Source organism: Pelodiscus sinensis, chromosome 4, assembly GCF_052426305.1.
Source record: "Pelodiscus sinensis isolate ZL-2025 chromosome 4, ASM5242630v1, whole genome shotgun sequence".
Classification (NCBI taxonomy): Eukaryota; Metazoa; Chordata; order Testudines; family Trionychidae; genus Pelodiscus; species Pelodiscus sinensis.
This window is the reverse complement of record NC_143055.1, coordinates 80299124-80318640: the sequence shown is the minus strand read 5'-3', so window position 1 is coordinate 80318640 and position 19517 is coordinate 80299124. Positions and strand designations below refer to the sequence as shown.

The window sequence follows — 19517 nt, the reverse complement described above, 5'->3', positions numbered from 1 at the left end:
GGGTAACTATCTTTAAATTATTGGGCAGTATGTATTTTCCTTGTACCCTGCTATATATTGTGGCAGAGTGATGTTCTAAAAAGTATCTGCCTGTTCTAAAGACTAAAGTAGGCAGCATTCTGTTGGGATGCTCTAATGTGAACATCCATTTCTAACTACTGGTTGAAACTCTCTAGACCAGGACTCCCTGGTCCAGCAACATCCATGGTCCTTCTGGACCACGGATGTTGCTGGACCAAGGAGTCCTGGTGGAAGTCTAGGAGCTCTGCGGGGCCAGAACCCCAGCCAGGCTGGCTGCAGGAGGACCAGCGGCCAGGAGCCCTGCCATAGGAGTCCAGCTGAGTTGCGGCAGAGTGCCTGGAGCACTGGTGGGGCAGTGGTCAGCTGCAGTGGATGTGACAGGACCAGAGGCTACTATGGCAGGTCAGGGAGCCACAGGTCAGCCACAGCGGGCTCTGGAGCCCTGGTGGCAGGGCTGATGGGCAAGAGCCCGGCATGGCATGGCATGGGGCTGCTGGTAGGGCAGTGGGCTGGTGGCAGTGGGGGAGCTGTCAGGGAGGCTAGCAGCCACCAGGAGGAAGTGGGCTGGGAGGCCAGAACTGACCTCTCCTGGTCCGGCAAAATCCCTCCTTTGGGACTGGGGAGGTCCAACCTTTGCCTTATTCCTCAGGTACACTGCTAAACCAGCCTTGCACTACCGTTAAGGGGAATCAACCAAATTGGTCAGAATGTTTCAGATGAGAGCATGACTCTCTTTTGATCCAATGTTGTTGTATATTTCAGTATAATTTCTATTTGTTTCTTAAATAAACCTAATCTTTCTGCTTGCTTGTTTGAATTGCTGTTCACTGGAAAGACTTCTTCTCATCACTTCTGTTTATTCCGCGTATTAAAAATAACCAGAACTTGGAGGACAAATTTTTATAAACTTTTTGGTCTGATCTTATGACGTTTCTTTTCAATTGTTCATTTCCTGATTTGGCACAATTAACTGATTCTTCAGTGAATGGGTCATGAATAGAAAATTCTTATTTTTGACCTGTGGGAAATATTTTGTGCCAAAATTTACAACTTGAGGTGTAATTTTGCCAAGTTATCTTTTTTGATACCCAAATTAAGTTTTAAAAAATGTTCTTTAACTGTAACATGAAATGACAAGGCATGTCCACATTTGTTTTCATAAACAGTCAAAAGATCCTTACCAAATAAATACGATTAGCTGTGCAGAAGATGACACATTTGTAGAGTAGTCCATAGTGTAATTAGTTCCCCATACAGTAGAACCTAAGTGTTCTGAAAACCAGAGTTATGAACTGACCAGTCATCTGTACACCTAAATGGAACTGGAAGTACACAATCAGGCAATAACACAGGAAAGTGGGGGGAAGGGAAGAGGGGGGAGAGAAAGCAGTTACAGTAGAATACTTTGTTAATGTAAACTACTAAAAAAAAATTAAGGAACAACAGCATTTTTCTTCTGCATATTAGTGCTTCAAAGCTGTATTAAATCAATAGTCAGTTGTAAATTTTAGAAAGACCAACCATAGCATTTTGTTCAGAGTTACTAACAACTGCTACTCCTGAGATGTTCATAACTAAGGTTCTACTGTAAATATTTCTTGCTAGTTCAGGGATTCTTTTTGTCATCGTACCTATAGATAATGGAATTGTTATACAGTAATTTCCTTTTCTGAAGAATAGTCAAATAAAATCTTGATTGTTTCAGTACCAAAGGTGTTAGTTAATTTTTTGTGAGACTCCCCTATCTTTAGTGTTCAGAAAATCACTTTTAAAAAAAAAGCTGGGATGTTTTAAATTAGACATTTTCAGTTCTTGTTACAGCCTTGTAGGCTTTGCATTTTTCTTAAATAATTCAAAGGTTTATTTTTGGAATATGACTGTTCACTATAAAGATCATGCTTCAGTTTCAAAGATCTCCCATTTTTTGCTATCATAATAACTAGACACTAGGGGGTGCCTGTTGTGCCTGAGCAGTGGCTCTTCAGTGTTAATCTGCAGATCTTTTTGTTTGATCTCCAATACTCAAATGGTATTTTTCCTATCCCCTACTGTTCCTCCGTGTTCCTCTTGGAATTCTTAATTTCACCCTTACTTTACATCACTAATGGTTATTGGTTCCTTGTCACTTTTCTGTCCACAAAGAATTATTTGCTTCAGATCCTGCCAGAACTCTTACTTAATTAACCAAAGGTGGAATGACCTGAGACCTTGTTTACATGAGTTTTTTCTCATTAAGATTCTGCATCCATACCGCTTTATCTAAACTGACCAAGGCCTCCCTTGGGAAACATAGTATCCACACAATGCTGTGCTTTTATTAAAATAGGTCCCTCACGTTCTGGGCAGGTGCCCCCTGGCCTGGTGTTTTGCTACCAAGCTCTGTATATTCTGATTTTTCTCTTGAGGCTTTGTAGAGTACCAATTGAAACCTACTCAGATTTGGGTCAGATTCACAAACTCCAGTAAGGCGTTCCAGATGTATTGAAAGTCATGTAGGCAGGTATTTTGGATGAGTTGGAAGACAAATGCTAGCATGACTGACACTGCATGGCTACTGAATCAGAAATATTGCCCTCATCTCTGTTCCTGATTCCTCCACTGCTTTGCAACACTTACCCTCTTTGTGCCTCAGTTGTTATAGTGGGTATAAACAGCTCCCTCACAGGTATGTTGTAAGGCCTCAGTGTTTTTAAAGCCTTAGAACGCTCTTGTGTGATATCTATAATTGTCAAATGAAAGGCACTCATGAGCGCAAATTAAAACATAAACTGCTTCCTATGCTCAGTAGGATGATCTTACTGCATTTCTGAGCATGGTGGGGCATAGAAATTAAATTCATTTTTGCCACAAGCCAATATCACTGTGCTCATTCCTGTTTGATGTTTAAACAAGGTTTTTAGTTCTTTGAAAAACTAGATCAGTTTAACTCTTCTCCCCAGATCTATATTAGAATTAGGTTCCTAGCAAAAGTAGTAAAATTCATTACCTCATTAATGTCCAAGTAGGGTTGAGGCAAGACAACTTGGTAGATCTATAAACTGGCCAGTTAAAGAACCTGCCACAAAATAAATAAGCAGCTGAACAATCAACTCAATATATGCCAAAACTCCAGCCTTGTTCGCCCAAATACACCATTACAACTGTGTTGTTGAATGCAAATGATGTAGTTTCGGGCATCCTATTTCAAGTCTGACTCAGTATAACGTCTTTAAAAGAACACAGTCAACTAGCTGAATAATGAAATTGATATTATGTGATCATTATTTTGCCCTTTAGTATATCTTATCATAAACGTAGGGTGTATCTAGACTACATCCCTCTGTCGGCAGAGGACTGTAAATGAAGCTCTTCGAAAGTGCAAATGAAGCCGGGATTTAAATATCCCGCACTTACTTTGCATAATCACGTAATGGCGCTCTTTCGAAAGATCCTGTAAACCTCATTTTTTGCGAGTGCCCTATTTTCAAAAGAACCACACCTAGACTGCGGTTTTAGTTTCGAAATAGCACTTTTTTGAAAGAGCACCATTACGTGATTATGCAAATGAAATGCGGGATATTTAAATCCCGGCTTCATTTGCACTTTCGAAGTGCTTCATTTACATCCCTCTGCCGATAGAGGGATGTAGTCTAGACGTAGCCCTTAGAGGCAAATTCTCAGGAAAGTGTCTTGATTCTTCCTCTCTCATATTGATGAATATTATATAGTGACTGCATTAAAATCACACTGAATATTTAAGACTGTATCTACAGTCTCTATTCTCTAATGTTATAATTAAAGTGATATAGCAACCCTAGTGTAGTTATAGTAACATAATAGTGCTTTATATCATGGCTGTTCTCAGATGGGAAGGGGAATAAATGACACTGATTGAGCCCTTTTATATTAGTATAACTGCATCCACAATGGTGCTTGTACTGGCATACAACTAATTCAGGAGAAAAATCATTCTCCTAACTGATGTGATTATATTGGTCCAAAAACTATATGACCAGGCCTAAGACATTATTTAGGTTTCTTGGACCCATTATCCTATTTTATTGAAGAGAAGAGAATTTTATAATATTTCAGTAAGAAAAGACAAGTGGACTTGTTTCCTTCTGGATCCGTTCTATTCTTTAAGTAGACCTTTCTGAAGAAAAGTTGCATTTCACTAACTGTAGCTCTCTGGACACTTATTTTTATGGTCTATGATTGCACACTTAAAACAGTTAGCTGCATCTTAGTGTTTATATTCTTGCTTACACGAGCACTTACAGCCTTATTTTTTTTAATTCTTCCCAAATCCAGTCAACAAGTCTCTCAAAATATCCTGTCCATAACATACAAAGCAGCAAATAATTGTAAGTCATTGGTTTACTTCTTTAGTATATCACACTCTTTTCATACAGCCTACAGTGTACAGTGTGATGTTTCCCTTAGGTCTTGTCCAGGTCTATTTTATGGTATATGTATTGTCCTCTCCCCATCAGTTTCAGACTCTGCAGAATGTAGGCTTTCATTATGGGAGTAGGGGGGAGCTAGCAGCTTGGTAGAGGGTGAATCTTTTATGTCTTCTGAATTTAACTGACACTATCCAATCTCTGGCTGTGCTATGAAAATTGTATTTTTTGATGGTAATAACAAATGTGGATGTAGTGAAGATAGGACTCTACTAGCAGACAAAATTTTTGTATTCCGGTGTAGACAAGACCTGTGTTTGCAGAACACCTCTCAGTATTGATTCAGGCTAACTCCTTCCGCTCCCTCCCCCATACCAGCCTTGCATTGTCTAAAGCAAGGGTGGGCAATAAAAAACTGCAGCCTGCAGAGTTAGTCTCTGGTGGGCCACCACCAGTATGTTTACCTGCACCTCTGCAGGTACTGGAGGATTGCAGTTCTGTTTGGATGCAAACAATGGTTCACAGCCAATGCAAGCAGTGGGAAGCGTTGCGGACTGGGATGTCACTTCCCACCAATTGCATTCAGAGCCTGCTCGAGCCATTCCTGCGCCTCGGGCAGCGGGCGTGCGACGCATGCGTGGCTCCGCCCCGGGCGCACAGCGCATGTGCAACCCCAGCGCACTGTGCACCTTACAGCTGCAGTCAGGCACGCAGCTCCTGATTGCCGCTTTAAGGGCGCCATGCGGCCCCCAGCCCCGGGCATAAGGCTCCTGATTGCAGCTCTAAGGGGCGCTGCGCGGCCGGGTGCATGGAGCCCCTTAGCTGCCATCAGGCACCCCCCAGAGGTTGGCGCCTTGGGCAGCTGCCCAGCTAGCCCTCCCCTTAATCCGGCCCTGATTGCATTGGCTGGGAATGGCAATTTGCAGCCAACAAGAACTGCAAACTTGCGATACCTGCAGAGGCGTAGGTAAATATGTAAATGAGGATCCACCAGGGACTAACCCTGCCGACCAGATCTGGTCTAAAGGGTGGGAATGGGATTTGGGGGAGGTGGGCAAGATAGACCTGCTATAACTATGAGGTTCAGGAGTGTGGATTTTTCACACCAGCGGAGGTCTGAACAGTAGACCTGGCTTAAACCTCTTTCTTCATCTTTAGACGGTGTTAACAAGGATGATCTAACATCACAGATTTCTGTTAGTAAAAATAAACAGTTGTGACACAGATGTGCCTGTAAATGTAAAACAGTGGGCCAAATTCCTCCCTGGTGTAACTAAAAAATTAAGCCTAGCCTTCTGCTTGACTAGCACATGTTAAAATCTACAGTTAGAGTTTTTGAATAAGTGTTTTGTTAACATGTTCTAACACACTTCGAAATCCTTGTGAAGACAAGCCTAGGGGCAGTCAGTTCAATAACTGCTTTTGCCACTTAACACTTGTTTGTGTTTTATGAATTACTAAACCACACCCAAATTATTCACTGGCTCACTAGCAATGGAGTCTGACTCACCTATTTGGAACCAAGAAAGTGAGGCACTTTATTCTTGGATGTCTCCGTGTTTTGGTTCAGCTTTCATTATGATTGTGGATTCACTTTTTTGGGGTGGGGTGGGGAGGAGAACTTCATAACATTATGCAAAGTGATGTACTGGGGAGCAACACTGTAACAGTGCTGGAATTCTATAGTTGTGCTTTTGCCTTTGCTATCACTGGAAAACCTTCAACAGTGTGCAACAGTGTGAGATTGAAAAATGCTAGTGCTAGACAAGACTGAAATATTCCACTTTTCAAGCATCTCCACATCCAGTATAGTAACTGTAAATTACTAGAAAGTCCACAGAGAGCAGAAAATACTCCCTGGGTGTTTTTATTTTTGCCTCCGCTGAAATTAACTTGTTTCTCCAATAATGATGTAAGGAGTTCAGGATTAAATCGTGGTTTTAAATGAATATTTTCTTAGAGGAGACACTTTTTTAAGAATCATAATGCATTCTGTCACCTAGTAGATGCTTTCTCATATTTTTTTTCACTTAGTGAATAGTGAGAAAACATGCTAGGCAGTGGTCCTATTGTGGTATCAGGAACATGGCAATTAATCTTGACTTTAATTCACTTTTCATTGTGGATGTTTATCACTGTTATTTGGTTGATTTTTGTTTTTGGTTTCCCATCTTGCTGTTGGTTTTCTGCTCACCGCCCAAGGTGGAATCCTGGCCACATTGAAGTCCATAGCAAAGCTCTCAGGCCATGTCTAAACTACAGATAAGATTGAAGCACCTGCAGTCGATCTTCTGGGGTTCAAATTACCTGGTCTAGTGAACATACTCTAATTTGAACTGAGAGTGCGCTTCCTTCAACTTCCCATAGTGTGGACGGCACCAAAATTTGAGTTAAGATACTTTGACTTAAGCTACATAATTAACATACCTGAAGTTGCATATCTTAATTTGAACTTGTCCCCTTCTATAGACCAGGGAACACTGACTTACGTAGAGTCCTGTTTTTCTACCCAGTTTCCTTTTTAAGAACCACAGAACACCTGTGAATAGTAAAGTTGGCAAACATTTTCAATGATATCTGCAGCAAATCTAGCCTAATAAGAACTATTAAATGAGCCTCTGCCAAGAGAACCATTACTGACAGAGTTGAACAACAGTTAAAAAAAATTGCGGGGAATATACAAAAAGGTTTTATTTTCTTCCAAACTTTTCCCAGCATTAGGTCCAGATACCTTGTATGCAGAGTTTTAAAAAGGTTGACCAAGGAGTTTTCTGGATCATTGTTGGTTTTTAATATGCCTTAGAACACTGAGGAAATTCAGGGAACTAGAAGAAAGCTAATGTATATTCTAAAATAATAAAATGGTATGCCCTGGATTCATCTACACGCCTGTCAATTTGATATTGATTCAGAGTGTAACAGCTGATATGGGACTTGATAAAGAAGTAAAGACTACTACTAATTAGGGATGTAAAACAGTAGTCAATTGTTGACTATTTGCTTCCGGCCCCCCCCCCCCCCCCAACTACCTTTATATCAGAGACAGCAGCAGGGAGCTGGCTTAAAAGCTAGTTCCCCCCAGCACCATCTCTGCAGTGCCACTTGCCTCCCCCCACGCTGCTGCCTCTATCAAAGGCAGCAGCATGATGCGGGGAGTGGGGGGGCGGTCAGGGGAGGCTGCCTCAAACAGAGGTTGCTCCGGCAGCAGTCCCCGTCCGGGGGGGGTCTCAGCTCCTGGCTGGGACACCTCCCCCCCCCCCCCAATGGACAGGAGCTGCTGGACCCAGCGCTAGCCAGGACTGAGCAAGCCTGGCTCAGTCCTGGCTCACACTGGGTCTAAAAGCTACCCCCGCTGTGGCTCCGCAGTTTAATGTAGTAGGAATTGCCCTGCCTGCATATCTGGTTCCTGCTACATTTAAATTGCAGAGCTGCAGCGGGGGTAGCTCTTGGACTGATGCAAGGTTCAGAAAAGGTCAACAAAAATGTCTAGGGGTTTGGAACAGGTCCATATGAAGCGAGATTAAAAAGACTTGGAATTTTTAGCATAGAAAAGAGGAGACTAAATCATGACTGGTATGGAAAAAGTGAATAAGGAAAAATTATTTACTTATTCCCACAATTTAAGAACTAGGGGTCACCAAATGAAATTTGGCAGCAGGTTTAAAACAAACAAAAGGAAGTTTTTCTTCACTCAACACACAGTCAACCTGTGGAACTCCTTGCCAGAGGATGCGGTGGAGGCTAGAACTTTAACAGGGTTCAAAAAAGAGCTCGATAGATTCATGGAGGTTAGGTCCATCAATGGCTATTAGGATGGGTAGGAATGGTGTCCCTAGCCTCTGTCTGGAAAGGGGTGACGGGAGGGATCACGTGAGCATTACCTGTTGTGATCCCTCCTGCTGGAGCATCTGGTATTGGCCAGTGTTGGCAGACAGGATACTGGGCTAGATGGACTTTTGGTCTCACCCAGTATGGCTGTTCTTATGTTCTTAGTGCCTTCCTTTATCGACTAACCGAGTAGTCAATGCAAATTTCATCCACCTCATGATTACGCTATTACCCGCCTCTTAACGTCCTTACTACTAATGTAATTAATGCCAGTCAGCAGAGCTAAATAGAAAATGTCAAACTAATTTGGTATTTTTATGCGATTAAAACTTTTACCTTTATCAGCCAAAGTTATAATGTAATATATTTAGACTTCTATAAGGCATTTAAGTTGGTACTGCATGACAATGCTACAAAATTAATATTACACACATTAAATGGATTAAAACTTTTGCCTCAACATCAGTGAGAGCTGATTTAGGCAGACGTCTGGGTCAGTAATGGAACTACATGTACTGTTACTAGTAGGTGTATTGTGACCCTAAGGCTATGAATACACTTGATGGTATCTATCTTATGTTGACATTAGCTGTCAGTGTAGTATGGTTTATCAAATTCTGTATAATTCGTGGTTCTGGATCCATTTCCTGAAAGATGCTGAGACTTCTTTTGTTTAAAGTTATAGTGTTAACTGTTGTCTTGCAATTTATATGTACCTTTTTTGTATCTTGTATTATTTTAAAATCTAAGTTCTTGAAATGACTTTGACTTGGCTAAGTCTGTAGTGATTATTAGAGAACCAACCTTTAACGCTGTAATTTATTACTGCAGACTTCTGTAATGATATCTAAAGATATGCTTTGGTACTTTAGGACACTTCATTATGGCCTTCCTGGGCAGATGCTGGGAATGTGAATGGTTAACCATTTCATTGGTGGGGGCTTGAGCAGCTACACCCTCTGCCTCCCCCTCTCCCCTGTGAGCAGGGAGCTGCACTAGACTGGCAGGGGGAGCTCTAGACCATCCAGAGCAGCCCCTTTCCGTGGCAGAATTTTACATCCCTAGAAGATATTCTGAAAATGTGATACTCTGGAGATTTTTTATTAGAATTAAGCAAACTACTAATTCTGTTTTCATTTAATGGAATTTCATGCTTTCTCTTTTAGTAGCTATTAATACACAACCAGAATTGATGGCATATCTATTAACTATGGATTCATCCATCATCAGTTGATGTAAAATAGGAGTGATTTCATAGAAAACTTTTTTTAAAAGCTGGTTGTATATGTATTATAAAGGAATTATGGACTAGATTTTAAAAAAAGAATTAAAAGATGTACATCATCTTATTTGTACCTTGTATCCCAATGATTATCTTTTGAAGGAAAAATATCAGCCTTTTAGATAGAGACTGTGAAACTGAATTCAGAATTTTTAATATCTCTCTCTCTTCTGAGAAATTACTGGTTCAGACATGTGCCTCATCTGCTTGTGCTGAAGTTGAGGCAAAAATCTCCTTGACTTCAATGTGAACTTATTTTGGGCAGACCTATTTACGGTCAGAGACTGTAACTTGAATTAAATAGTACTTTGCTTCATGAGTGAAGTACCACTGACTTAGTTAGTGAATAAGAAGATTTTAGTAATCTGTGGAATAGATTATGCAACTAAGGATAGCAAAATCTGGTCCTGAGTGAGGAATTTCTAGTATTCTAATGGTACTGTAGTATTTTATTTGGAAGCTTACTGGACACAGGTACCCTCTTTGGAAAGAGTGGCACAATAAAACTTCACAACAAGAATTTAAGGCCATTCATTTGTCTGATCTGTGAATGACATCCTTTGACATCAGTAAACCTAAATTTCATAAACTTAATTTGAAGCAGGGACAATTCTTTTAAAAGAAAAAGTCACCCACATGGGAAACTTCACAATGGGAGACTTCACAGCAAATTGTTACAATACCCATAGTTCCATTACAGTCAGATGTGACTTTAGAAGTGACTTAATTGTCTAAAAATTACTTCTAGTTTATTAAATCTACATAAAATAGAGTAACAAATGCAGCTGTAAAAGGCTGCTGTCAAATTGCTAGATTTAGGGTATGTCTACACTACAACACTATTTCGAAATAACTGGCGCTATTCTGAAAGAACTGAGTCAGCATCTACACAACTGGCAGTTATTTCGAAATAGTGTCAAAATCCTGGCAAGCTCGAGGACTTCTTACTACGAATCCTGTAACCATCATTGTACGAGGAATAAGGGAAGTCGGAGGAAGAGTCTCTATTTTGAAATAAGTGCTGTGCAGACACTCTCTGTTTCAAAACAAGATACTCAATTTATGTAGCTCTATTTAATGTGGATAAGTGTAAAGTAATGCATGTCGGGAAAAATAACCCCAACTATACGTACAGTATGATGGGGGCTAATTTGGCTACAACAAATCAGGAAAGAGATCTTGGCATTATCATGGACAGTTCTCTGAAAACTTCCTCACAGTGTGCAGCGGCGGTCAAAAAGGCAAATAGGATACTAGGAATTATTAAGAAAGGGATAGAAAGTAAGACCCAGAATATCTTACTGCCCTTGTATAAAACTATGGTATGCCCACATCTTGAATACTGTGTACAGATGTTGTCTCCTCACCTCAAAAAAGATATTTTGGCCTTGGAAAGGATTCAGAAAAGGGCAACTAAAATGATTAGGGGTTTGGAACGGGTCCCATATGAGGAGAGGTTAAAGCGACTGGAACTTTTCAGTTTAGAAAAGAGGAGACTGAGGGGGGATATGATAGAGGTCTATAAAATCATGAGTGGTGTGGAGAGGGCAGATAAAGAAAAGTTATTTATTAGTTCCCTAAATAGAAGAACTAGAGGACACCAAATGAAATTAATGGGTAGCAGGTTTAAAACTAATAAAAGAAAGTTCTTTTTCACACAGCGTGTAGTCAACCTGTGAACTCCTTGCCAGAGGAGGCTCTGAAGGCTAGGACTATAATAGATTTTAAAGAGAAGCTAGATAATTTCATGGAGGTTAGGTCCATAAAAGGCTATTAGCCAGGGGATAAAATGGTGTCTTTGGCCTCTGTTTGTCAGAGGCTGGAGAGGGATGGCAGGAGACAAATCGCTTGATCATTGTCTTTGGTCCACCCTCTCTGGGGCACCTGGTGCTGGCCACTGTCAGTAGACAGGATACTGGGCTTGATGGACCTTTGGTCTGACACAGCCATTCTTATGTTCTTATTTGCGTAGATTATTTTGAGGTAAGCCCTGCAGTGTAGAGACACTCTTGGTCTGTGTGTGTGTTCTACTCTGGGTTTTCTGATATGTTTCTAATACATAAATCAGAGGGGTAGCCGTGTTAGTTTGAATCTGCAAAAGCGGCGACTAACAGTCGTTAGTTCGAATTAACTTTGATAGGCGCTACACATACAAACCGCTAGTTCGAACTTAATTCGAACTAGCGGAGCGCTTAATTCGAACTAGGTAAACCTCATTCTACGAGGACTAACGCCTAGTTCGAATTAAGCAGTTTGAATTAAGGGCTGTGTAGCCACTTAATTCAAACTAGTGGGAGGCTAGCCCTTCTCAGCTTTCCCTGGTGGCCACTCTGGGCACCACCAGGGAAACTCTATGCCCCCCTCCTGGCCCTGGAGCCCTTAAAGGGGCACAGGCTGGCTACGGTGCCCGTGCCAGGTGCAAGCCTGCCAGCACCCAGCCAGCAGACCCTGCACCTGGCACAGCACGAACCAGCAACCCGCTGCCACCCAGCCCTCCACCTCTTCCTGGGACCAGGCTGGCGGCTCTCGGGAGCCTGCCCGGGTCCGCAAGAGGCGGACGCCCGCCTGGTCTAGTGCGGACATCGTGGACCTCATCCACGACCTCTGCACTAGGCACAGGAAAGTGGCCATCTAGGGCAGGATAGCTGCCAGCGTGGCCACCCGGGAGCAGGTTTGCATGAAAATAAAGGTGGTCCATTGAGACCCCCGACCCTGAGCCCTGAGCTTAGAATGTCCGTACTGGGTCAGACCAAAGGTCCATCTAGCCCAGTAGCCTGTCTGCCGACAGTGGCCAACACTAGGGACCCTGGAGGGGATGGACCGAAACAATGACCAAGCCATTTGTCTCGTGCCATCCATCTCCAGACTTCCACAAACAGAGGCCAGGGACACCATTTCTACCCCCTGGCTAATAGCACTCCATGGACCCAACCTCCATGACTTTATCTTACTTCTCTTTAAACTCTGTTCTAGTTGTAGCCTTCACAGCCTCCTGCAGCAAGGAGTTCCACAGGTTGACTATTTGCTTTGTGAAGAAGAACTTTCTGTTATTAGTTTGAAGCCTGCTACCCATTCATTTCATTTGGTGTCCTCTAGTCCTTCTTTATGGGAACTTTTCTTTATTAAGAACTTTTCTTTATGCACCCTCTCCACACCACTCCTGCTTTTATAGACCTCTATCATATTCCCCCTCAGTCTCCTCTTTTCTAAGCTGAGAAGTCCCAGTCTCTTTAGCCTCTCTTCATATGGGACCTGTTCCAAACCCCTCATCATTGTAGTTGCCCTCCCCTCTCCCACCCTCTCTCACCTCCTTTTCCCAGTTTCCCCAAGTTTTGTTCAATAAAGAGAGTTTCTATTTTTGAACACACATGTCCTTTATTTTGTACATCAGGAAGGAGGTCTAGGGGGGGTAAGTGGAAGGAGGTGAGGGAGGAATGGGGTACGAGCCCCCGATGGGGAGGACTGGGGTGGCTCTGTGGGCTTCTCGGGGTGGAAGCTCTCCTGAAGCCCCTTGATTGACCCCCCCTGCAGATGGCAGCCTGCGGCAAGTGCAGCCGGTCTGATAGCCGAGTGCTGTGATGTGCCGAGTGTGGGCACTCAGGGCACTCCAAGCCAGGACTGCTTTGCAAGCCGGGAACCCCTGAGAACTGTCTGTCCGGGGTGGGGGTCAGGTCCCTTTAAGCACAGCCCTCGGCTAGCCTGAGACAGCAGCTCCACGCTCTAAGTCCTAACCTGATGCCCTGCCAGCACTGCTTCTGGCCATCCTTAACCTCGGTTCAGGGTCCACTCAATGTGGACATGCTAGTTCGAATTAGCAAAATGCTAATTCAAACTAGTTTTTAGGTCTAGATGCACTAATTCAAATTAGCTTAGTTCAAATTAACTAATTCAAATTAAGTTAATTCAAATTAGTGCTGTAGTGTAGACATACCCTTATAGACTAACTGAAATGTAGGAGCATAAGCTTTCGTGGGCAAAGACGAAGTGGGTCGTTGCCCACGAAAGCTTATGCTCCTACACTTCAGTTAGTCTATAAGGTGCCACAGGACTCCTCGCCGCTAATACGTAAATGTAGACCTTAGACTTATGTTTTCAGCTTCCATAATGACTTGAATTATATTTGTACTCTCTTAGACAATAACTGGAGGCAGAGTATAATTATCAGCCCATTTTGAGTAACACACATAGTGTCTGAGATTTTTCTGTTTTGTCCCTGAAACTTTGACAGTTAGTGCACTAGATGGTTAGAAAGAGCAATCATTGAAAAGCCCTGTAGGTAAAAGTTGTCAAAATGAGACTTTTTTGTTTATTTTTAGTGGTAGTGTTCCTCAACATTCTTTCTGCTGTTCACAGACCTTGTAGCTATTAATCCCTACTTGGTCTCTTAATTCCTAGTTCAGCAAATTCTAAACTGTGCATTAAGAGAAACAGTGTTAAAGGTTTGTGGGATTTTTCACATGTTTAAAACTTGCACTGTTTTGTCAGATGTGTGTGATGGCTTTTTGATTGCTGTTTCAGCTCTTACAGTAAGATTGCTTGCTGTTGTGAAGTGAGGATAAAGAATGAGGCATTTCTGCTTGTTCTTGTTGTTGTTCAGGTTGATTTGGCATACTTGATATGTGAGTAGACAGCCATCTGTCCCTCAAGTCTTGCCAATTACACCAATTCTAAAAGCAGTCAGAGAAACTTAATTCTTCCATTTAAAATGGAAACTTGCACATGATTTTCTTTTGTCAAATCCATCTTTTGTCTAATTAAAAAACACCTGAACTGTATTTATTTTCTGTTTTCCAGCTGAAGAGTTTACAGCTATCATTATAGATAAAACAAAATGCATACAAATGTGAAACATTTTTTTGGAAGAAGCATTAATGATTTAAGTGTTAGAAGAATTATTCCCAGATTAATATCGCCGCTTCATTTAAATTTACATGGCTGCCGCGCTGAGCCGACAAACAGCTGATTAGCTGTTTGTCGGCTCAGCGTGATAATCTGGACGCGCAGGTGTTGACATCAAAGGTATTTGTCGACCACCCAGGTAAGCCTCCTGGGATGAGATTTACCTGGGTGGTCGACAAATACCTTTGATGTTGCCACCCGTGCGTCCAGACTATCGCGCTGAGCCGACAAACAGCTGATCAGCTGTTTGTTGGCTCAGCGCGGCAGCCATGTAAATTTAAATGAATCGGCGATTATTCAAATCACCGCTTCATTTTACTATGTCTGGTAGCCTAATCTACATGCCTCTGGCGACAGAGGCATGTAGTCTAGACGTACCCATATTAAGAGCTGCAGATGGTGCTTACTACATTTAAAAGGCCGGGGCACAGCTGGGATAGCGAGTGCCTCACCTTCCCCTTATCAATTAATGTAGTCAATGGAAATTCCATCAACTACTCAATTAACTGATTACTTTATATTTAACATCCCTGTTCCAAAGATTACATTCAACTAAACAAATCTGCCTTTTTATGGTACAATTAGATTCATGCAAAAAAAAAAAAATTTTTGTACTAAGTATTTTCTCTCTTTCTCCCAATCTCCAAAAGAAAAGGCTTCCCTCAGGAGTCTAGAAAGGTAGTAGGACTGGTTTTTCTTCCTCTTCTTGCTGTTCTCAATTCTTCTGTTCTACGCATCATCCCTCATATGATTTCCACTCTCTTCTTAGCTTATTATGCATACTCCACTGTCTGTAAAGCCAGATTCTTCTTATAGCTCTACCTTCATCTTCTCTTATGTTTCCTGTGCTTCACTCTTTCTTGATTGCTTTCTTTACTCCTGTACCAGGTCCAGATTTCACCCATTCTTCCATGCTGCTCAGCAGGCTTGGAACAACTGCCCAGTTAATACATTTCAACTTTTTCCCTTTCCTTTCAATTTCAGAAACTTAAAAAAAAAAACTATTTTTTTACATATACAGGCAGTCCCCGACTTACGCGGATCCGACTTATGTCGGATCCGCACTTACGAACGGGGCTTTCTCGCCCCGTCTCCAGCAGATCAGGGGCACCGGGCGGGTTCCCGCGCTTCTGAGGCTTTGCTCAGAAGCGTGGCACCCCGCCACCGCTTCGGCTTTGCTCCCGGTGCCTCTGGTCTGCTGGGGACCGTCTCCAGCAGACCAGGAACACCGGGAGCAAAGCCTCTAAGGACGCCCCGGCAGCGGGACAGCCCCAGCGCGCCTGGGCTGCCCCACTGCCGGAGCCCCTCCGCGGCTTTGCAAAGCCTCGGGGGAAGCCGGCGGCGGGGCATCCCAGGTGCGCCTGGGATGCCCCGCCACCGGCTTCCCCCGAGGCTTTGCAAAGCCGCGGAGGGGCTCGGGCTGCCCCGCCGCCTGTATACCCGGCGTATAAGATGACCCCCGATTTTTGGGGGATGTTTTTTAGCATCAAAAGTAGTCTTATACGCCGGAAAATACGGTAATGGGTCTATCTTTAATGTTTTCGTAGATGACTTGAACGGGATTCTTCTGTGCTTCCGTATATCTATATTTTGTTGGACTCCTTTCTAGCTTCAGCTAATGAGTTACTCTTGCCCATAATTTCTGATGAAAACAATATATGGTGTAATAAATGCTGCAAAATTACCTCTTCTCTGTACCTTCTCTGAGATCCAGTTTAGCTAATCTCTTCCATGATGAGCAAGATTTCTGTAATATAGGAAGGAGTATATTATTTGTATACATGTGCAGTTATTTTAATACAAAATAGTCTTTTTGTTCAAATTAAAAAGCACACCAGTGGTAACCGTGGAGCTGAGGCAGAGCATGGAGAAATTTCAGCCCAGAAGGAATTAATTTAACTAAATTATGAACATCTGAGAAAGGGATGTTGGAATTTGGTAACTATCGTGTACTATTCCCACCTGTTATGGTGGTATTTCATCTTACCATCTTTGGTTAGGTTTCTTGACTGAAAGAAAACCAACTATGATCATATTTCTTTTAAAGATCAAAGTGATACCAGTGTGTCATATGAAAAAAATTCTCTTGGTGGTTGGCATGAAGACCTTTGGTTTGATTCCTATCCAGTGTACATACTGGGGACTATGTTTGCATGACTTATGACAGATTTACAGCTGTTTTAATATGATAGCAAGGCAGGTTACATGGTTGGAGGGATATTAGTGGTTAGAGAGGTTGAGAATTTGGGATCAAGAAAGATGATATCCGAGAAAAAAAATCACTGTTGCTCTGAAAAATAAGAGATCGTCACTTTAAGATAATGCACAGATTTTAGGAAGGTTTCAATCTTTGACTGCACCATAGGGAAGAGCAATGGGTGTGAACTGTGAAAACTGCTATTCTTGTGCAGGGAGAATGTATGGACATTGCTCTCAAGGTATATATCAGTGGAGTCCTAGAAATAACTTTAATGCAGTGGTTACACCAGTGCGAAATATAGAGATGAAATAACTTCCCTCCTCCTATTCATTACTTCGCTGTAAAAGCTGCTCCGCGTCTCCCTGGTCTGCTGGAGTCACAGAGCCCCCCCCAGCAGACCAGGGAGACGTGGAGCAAAGCCACGGAGGACGCCGGCAGCGGGACAACTGCGGCGCGTCTGGGCTGTCCCGCTGCCCGCATGCTCCGCGGCTTTGCTCCGCGTCTCCCTGGTCTGCAGGGGGGGGGGAGACGCGGAGCAGCTTTTCTCGCCCCGGAGGACGCCCCGGAGGACCCCGGCGCATCTGGGCGTCCCACCGCTCTCGTCCTCCGGGGCAAGAAAAGCCCCGTTTGTAACTGCGGATCCGACATAAGTCGGATCCGCATAACTCGGGGACTGCCTGTATTTGAAAGTGGATTGTGTATGTCTACACTTGTACCCTCTTTCGAGAGAGGGATGCAAATGAAGATATTCGAAATTGCAAATGAAGCCGGGATTTAAATATCCTGTGCTCATTTGCATATTCATGTTATGGTGCTATTTCGAAATAGCGCTATTTCGAAATTGCGTGAATATGCAAATGAAGCCCAGGATATTTAAATCCCGGCTTCATTTGCAATTTCGAATGTCTTCATTTGCATTCCTCTCTCGAAAGAGGGTGCAAGTGTAGACATACCCTTATATAGAATCCACTTTCAAATATTGCTTCCTCTTCTGAACAAGATTTACCATTATACTGAGTAACTGTAAACACTCTCTGAAAGAGTAGAAGATCCCCCCTCCCCTCCAGTAAACAGTGATAAATTTACATAGAACGTACACTAACAAGTAAGGCACATACATTTCGGTGAATTACGTCTACCTATTCCCTCATTACTGACAGTGCAAGTAACCACAAGTACTTAGTGTAGGCATACCCTAAGTGAGTAGTTGTGCAGCTTTCTACACATGCTGGCAGACAGCTGCAGCTTTAGCCTCGTCAGTGCAATTGAGCAGAACAGGACTTAGTGTACCACAGCTTTGCACACCATGGGCTCCTATAAACCAGGTGGTTGGGGCAGTGCCCATGGGTTACCAGACTTTGTGAAAGTTGAAAAGCAGAGCAGGGGGATCTGTTGCATTATGCACACATTAGTCATTGCTTCCATGGAGCAGGGGTGCAGCACTGAGAGACATAACTGCAACATGATGTTTATATGTCCTGGAGTTTATTATACAAAAGTTGGTTTATTGGATTTGGTATGAAATCCAGGGTTTGGGGCTGTTGTTGACAGTGGAATGAGGAAGTAAAATTGTGCCATCAAACCTTTAAATAGCGAATGGAATCCAATCAACATATTTTTTCTTTACTTAGTTTGCTGAAAGTAGCCAGAAGAAAGAGAGGTTACAGCAAAGCATTGAGAAATCAAAAATTGGACGTCAAGATACTGTAAGTTTTGTTTGTAATTTTTCATTTAAAGAATTTGGCTGTGAGGCTGTCCAGTCTGTAGATGTTAACATGTTTATATCAAATAATTGAAAATCTTAATAGAATGGCTAAATATTGGAAGAGAGATGAGGCTGATGTTGATCTGTTGTGAGAATAAGGTGGAGTGTTTCAAAGGGCAGGAAATTTGTGATTGCTTGAGCTGCTCTTTGTAAACTTGGATCAAATTGAAAACACAATAAACAAAATTAATCATAGTTAAGTGCTGAAATGCCCGGAGGCTGCTGAATGACCAAATGACCATAGCTATCTGTGAAGGTTTAAAATTTTGTATCATATAAAATCAAGATATTAACATTAAAATATTTGACTCAATTCAGTTAAGGTCCTTCTATATTGAAAATGTAGAAGGAGAACTGCCAAATAAAACTTAGCATGCTTACGAAGTGGCATGTTTTAGGTAGAAATATTTCATACCATATCCTACCTAAACTGAAAATTGGAGCAGGTAAAAGTAGATTTTTACTGATCAGTAATAAATTTGAATTAGATGATGTTACATTATTCTTTGGAGGGACCTTATAGATCTGAAATTTTTGAATTTGTTTTTGTACTTTGGAGATTCTACAGTGCCTAAATGATGAGAAACAAATGTAAGGCTTCTGTTGGAAACAATAATCCTATTAAAAAAAACTATGCTAAGAGAATATTAATATTGCGCAATCAAGTTTCTAGGTATCAGAAAATGTAAAAAAGTTAAGGATTAATTTCTTATGATACAGTCTTGAATTACAGGATCACATACTTATTGCCAAATAACGTAATACAATTCTTCTATAGCCTACAATACGTGTCCATTTGTAATACATTTGTAATAGTTTTTTGTCACTCTCATGAAGTGATCTACAATATGGTACCTTTTAGTGACATAAAATTATATAAAGTGACTTCTCTTTAAAATAGGCTATAGACAGTATTTACTCTTTAGAGTACTGAATGAATAATATTAATAACATTAATCAATTACTGTAGTAAGAGAAACTGTTTCTCAGCAAGATGCTATATCCACATGTTAAAATGTTTAGAATGGAATAGGGATATAATAGTGTAGCTGGTTGAACTGTTAACTGATAAGTGAAAGCATATGGGTTAATGCCACTGACTACACGCATCTCCCCACTGTCCCTGTGGCTCTGCCAATA

General features: G+C 42.0%; 1 protein-coding gene across 3 annotated transcripts in view; it reads left to right on the top strand.

Annotated features, from left to right (window-relative positions):
• Positions 1–19517, top strand: part of MND1 (meiotic nuclear divisions 1) — a 68289-nt gene that overhangs the window by 16348 nt on the left and 32424 nt on the right. For all 3 annotated transcript variants that reach the window (XM_075930076.2, XM_075930077.2, XM_075930078.2), the window contains exon 5: positions 18244–18318. In XM_075930076.2, the coding sequence (XP_075786191.1) occupies positions 18244–18318 (75 nt within the window). The remainder of the gene's footprint in view (positions 1–18243; positions 18319–19517) is intronic.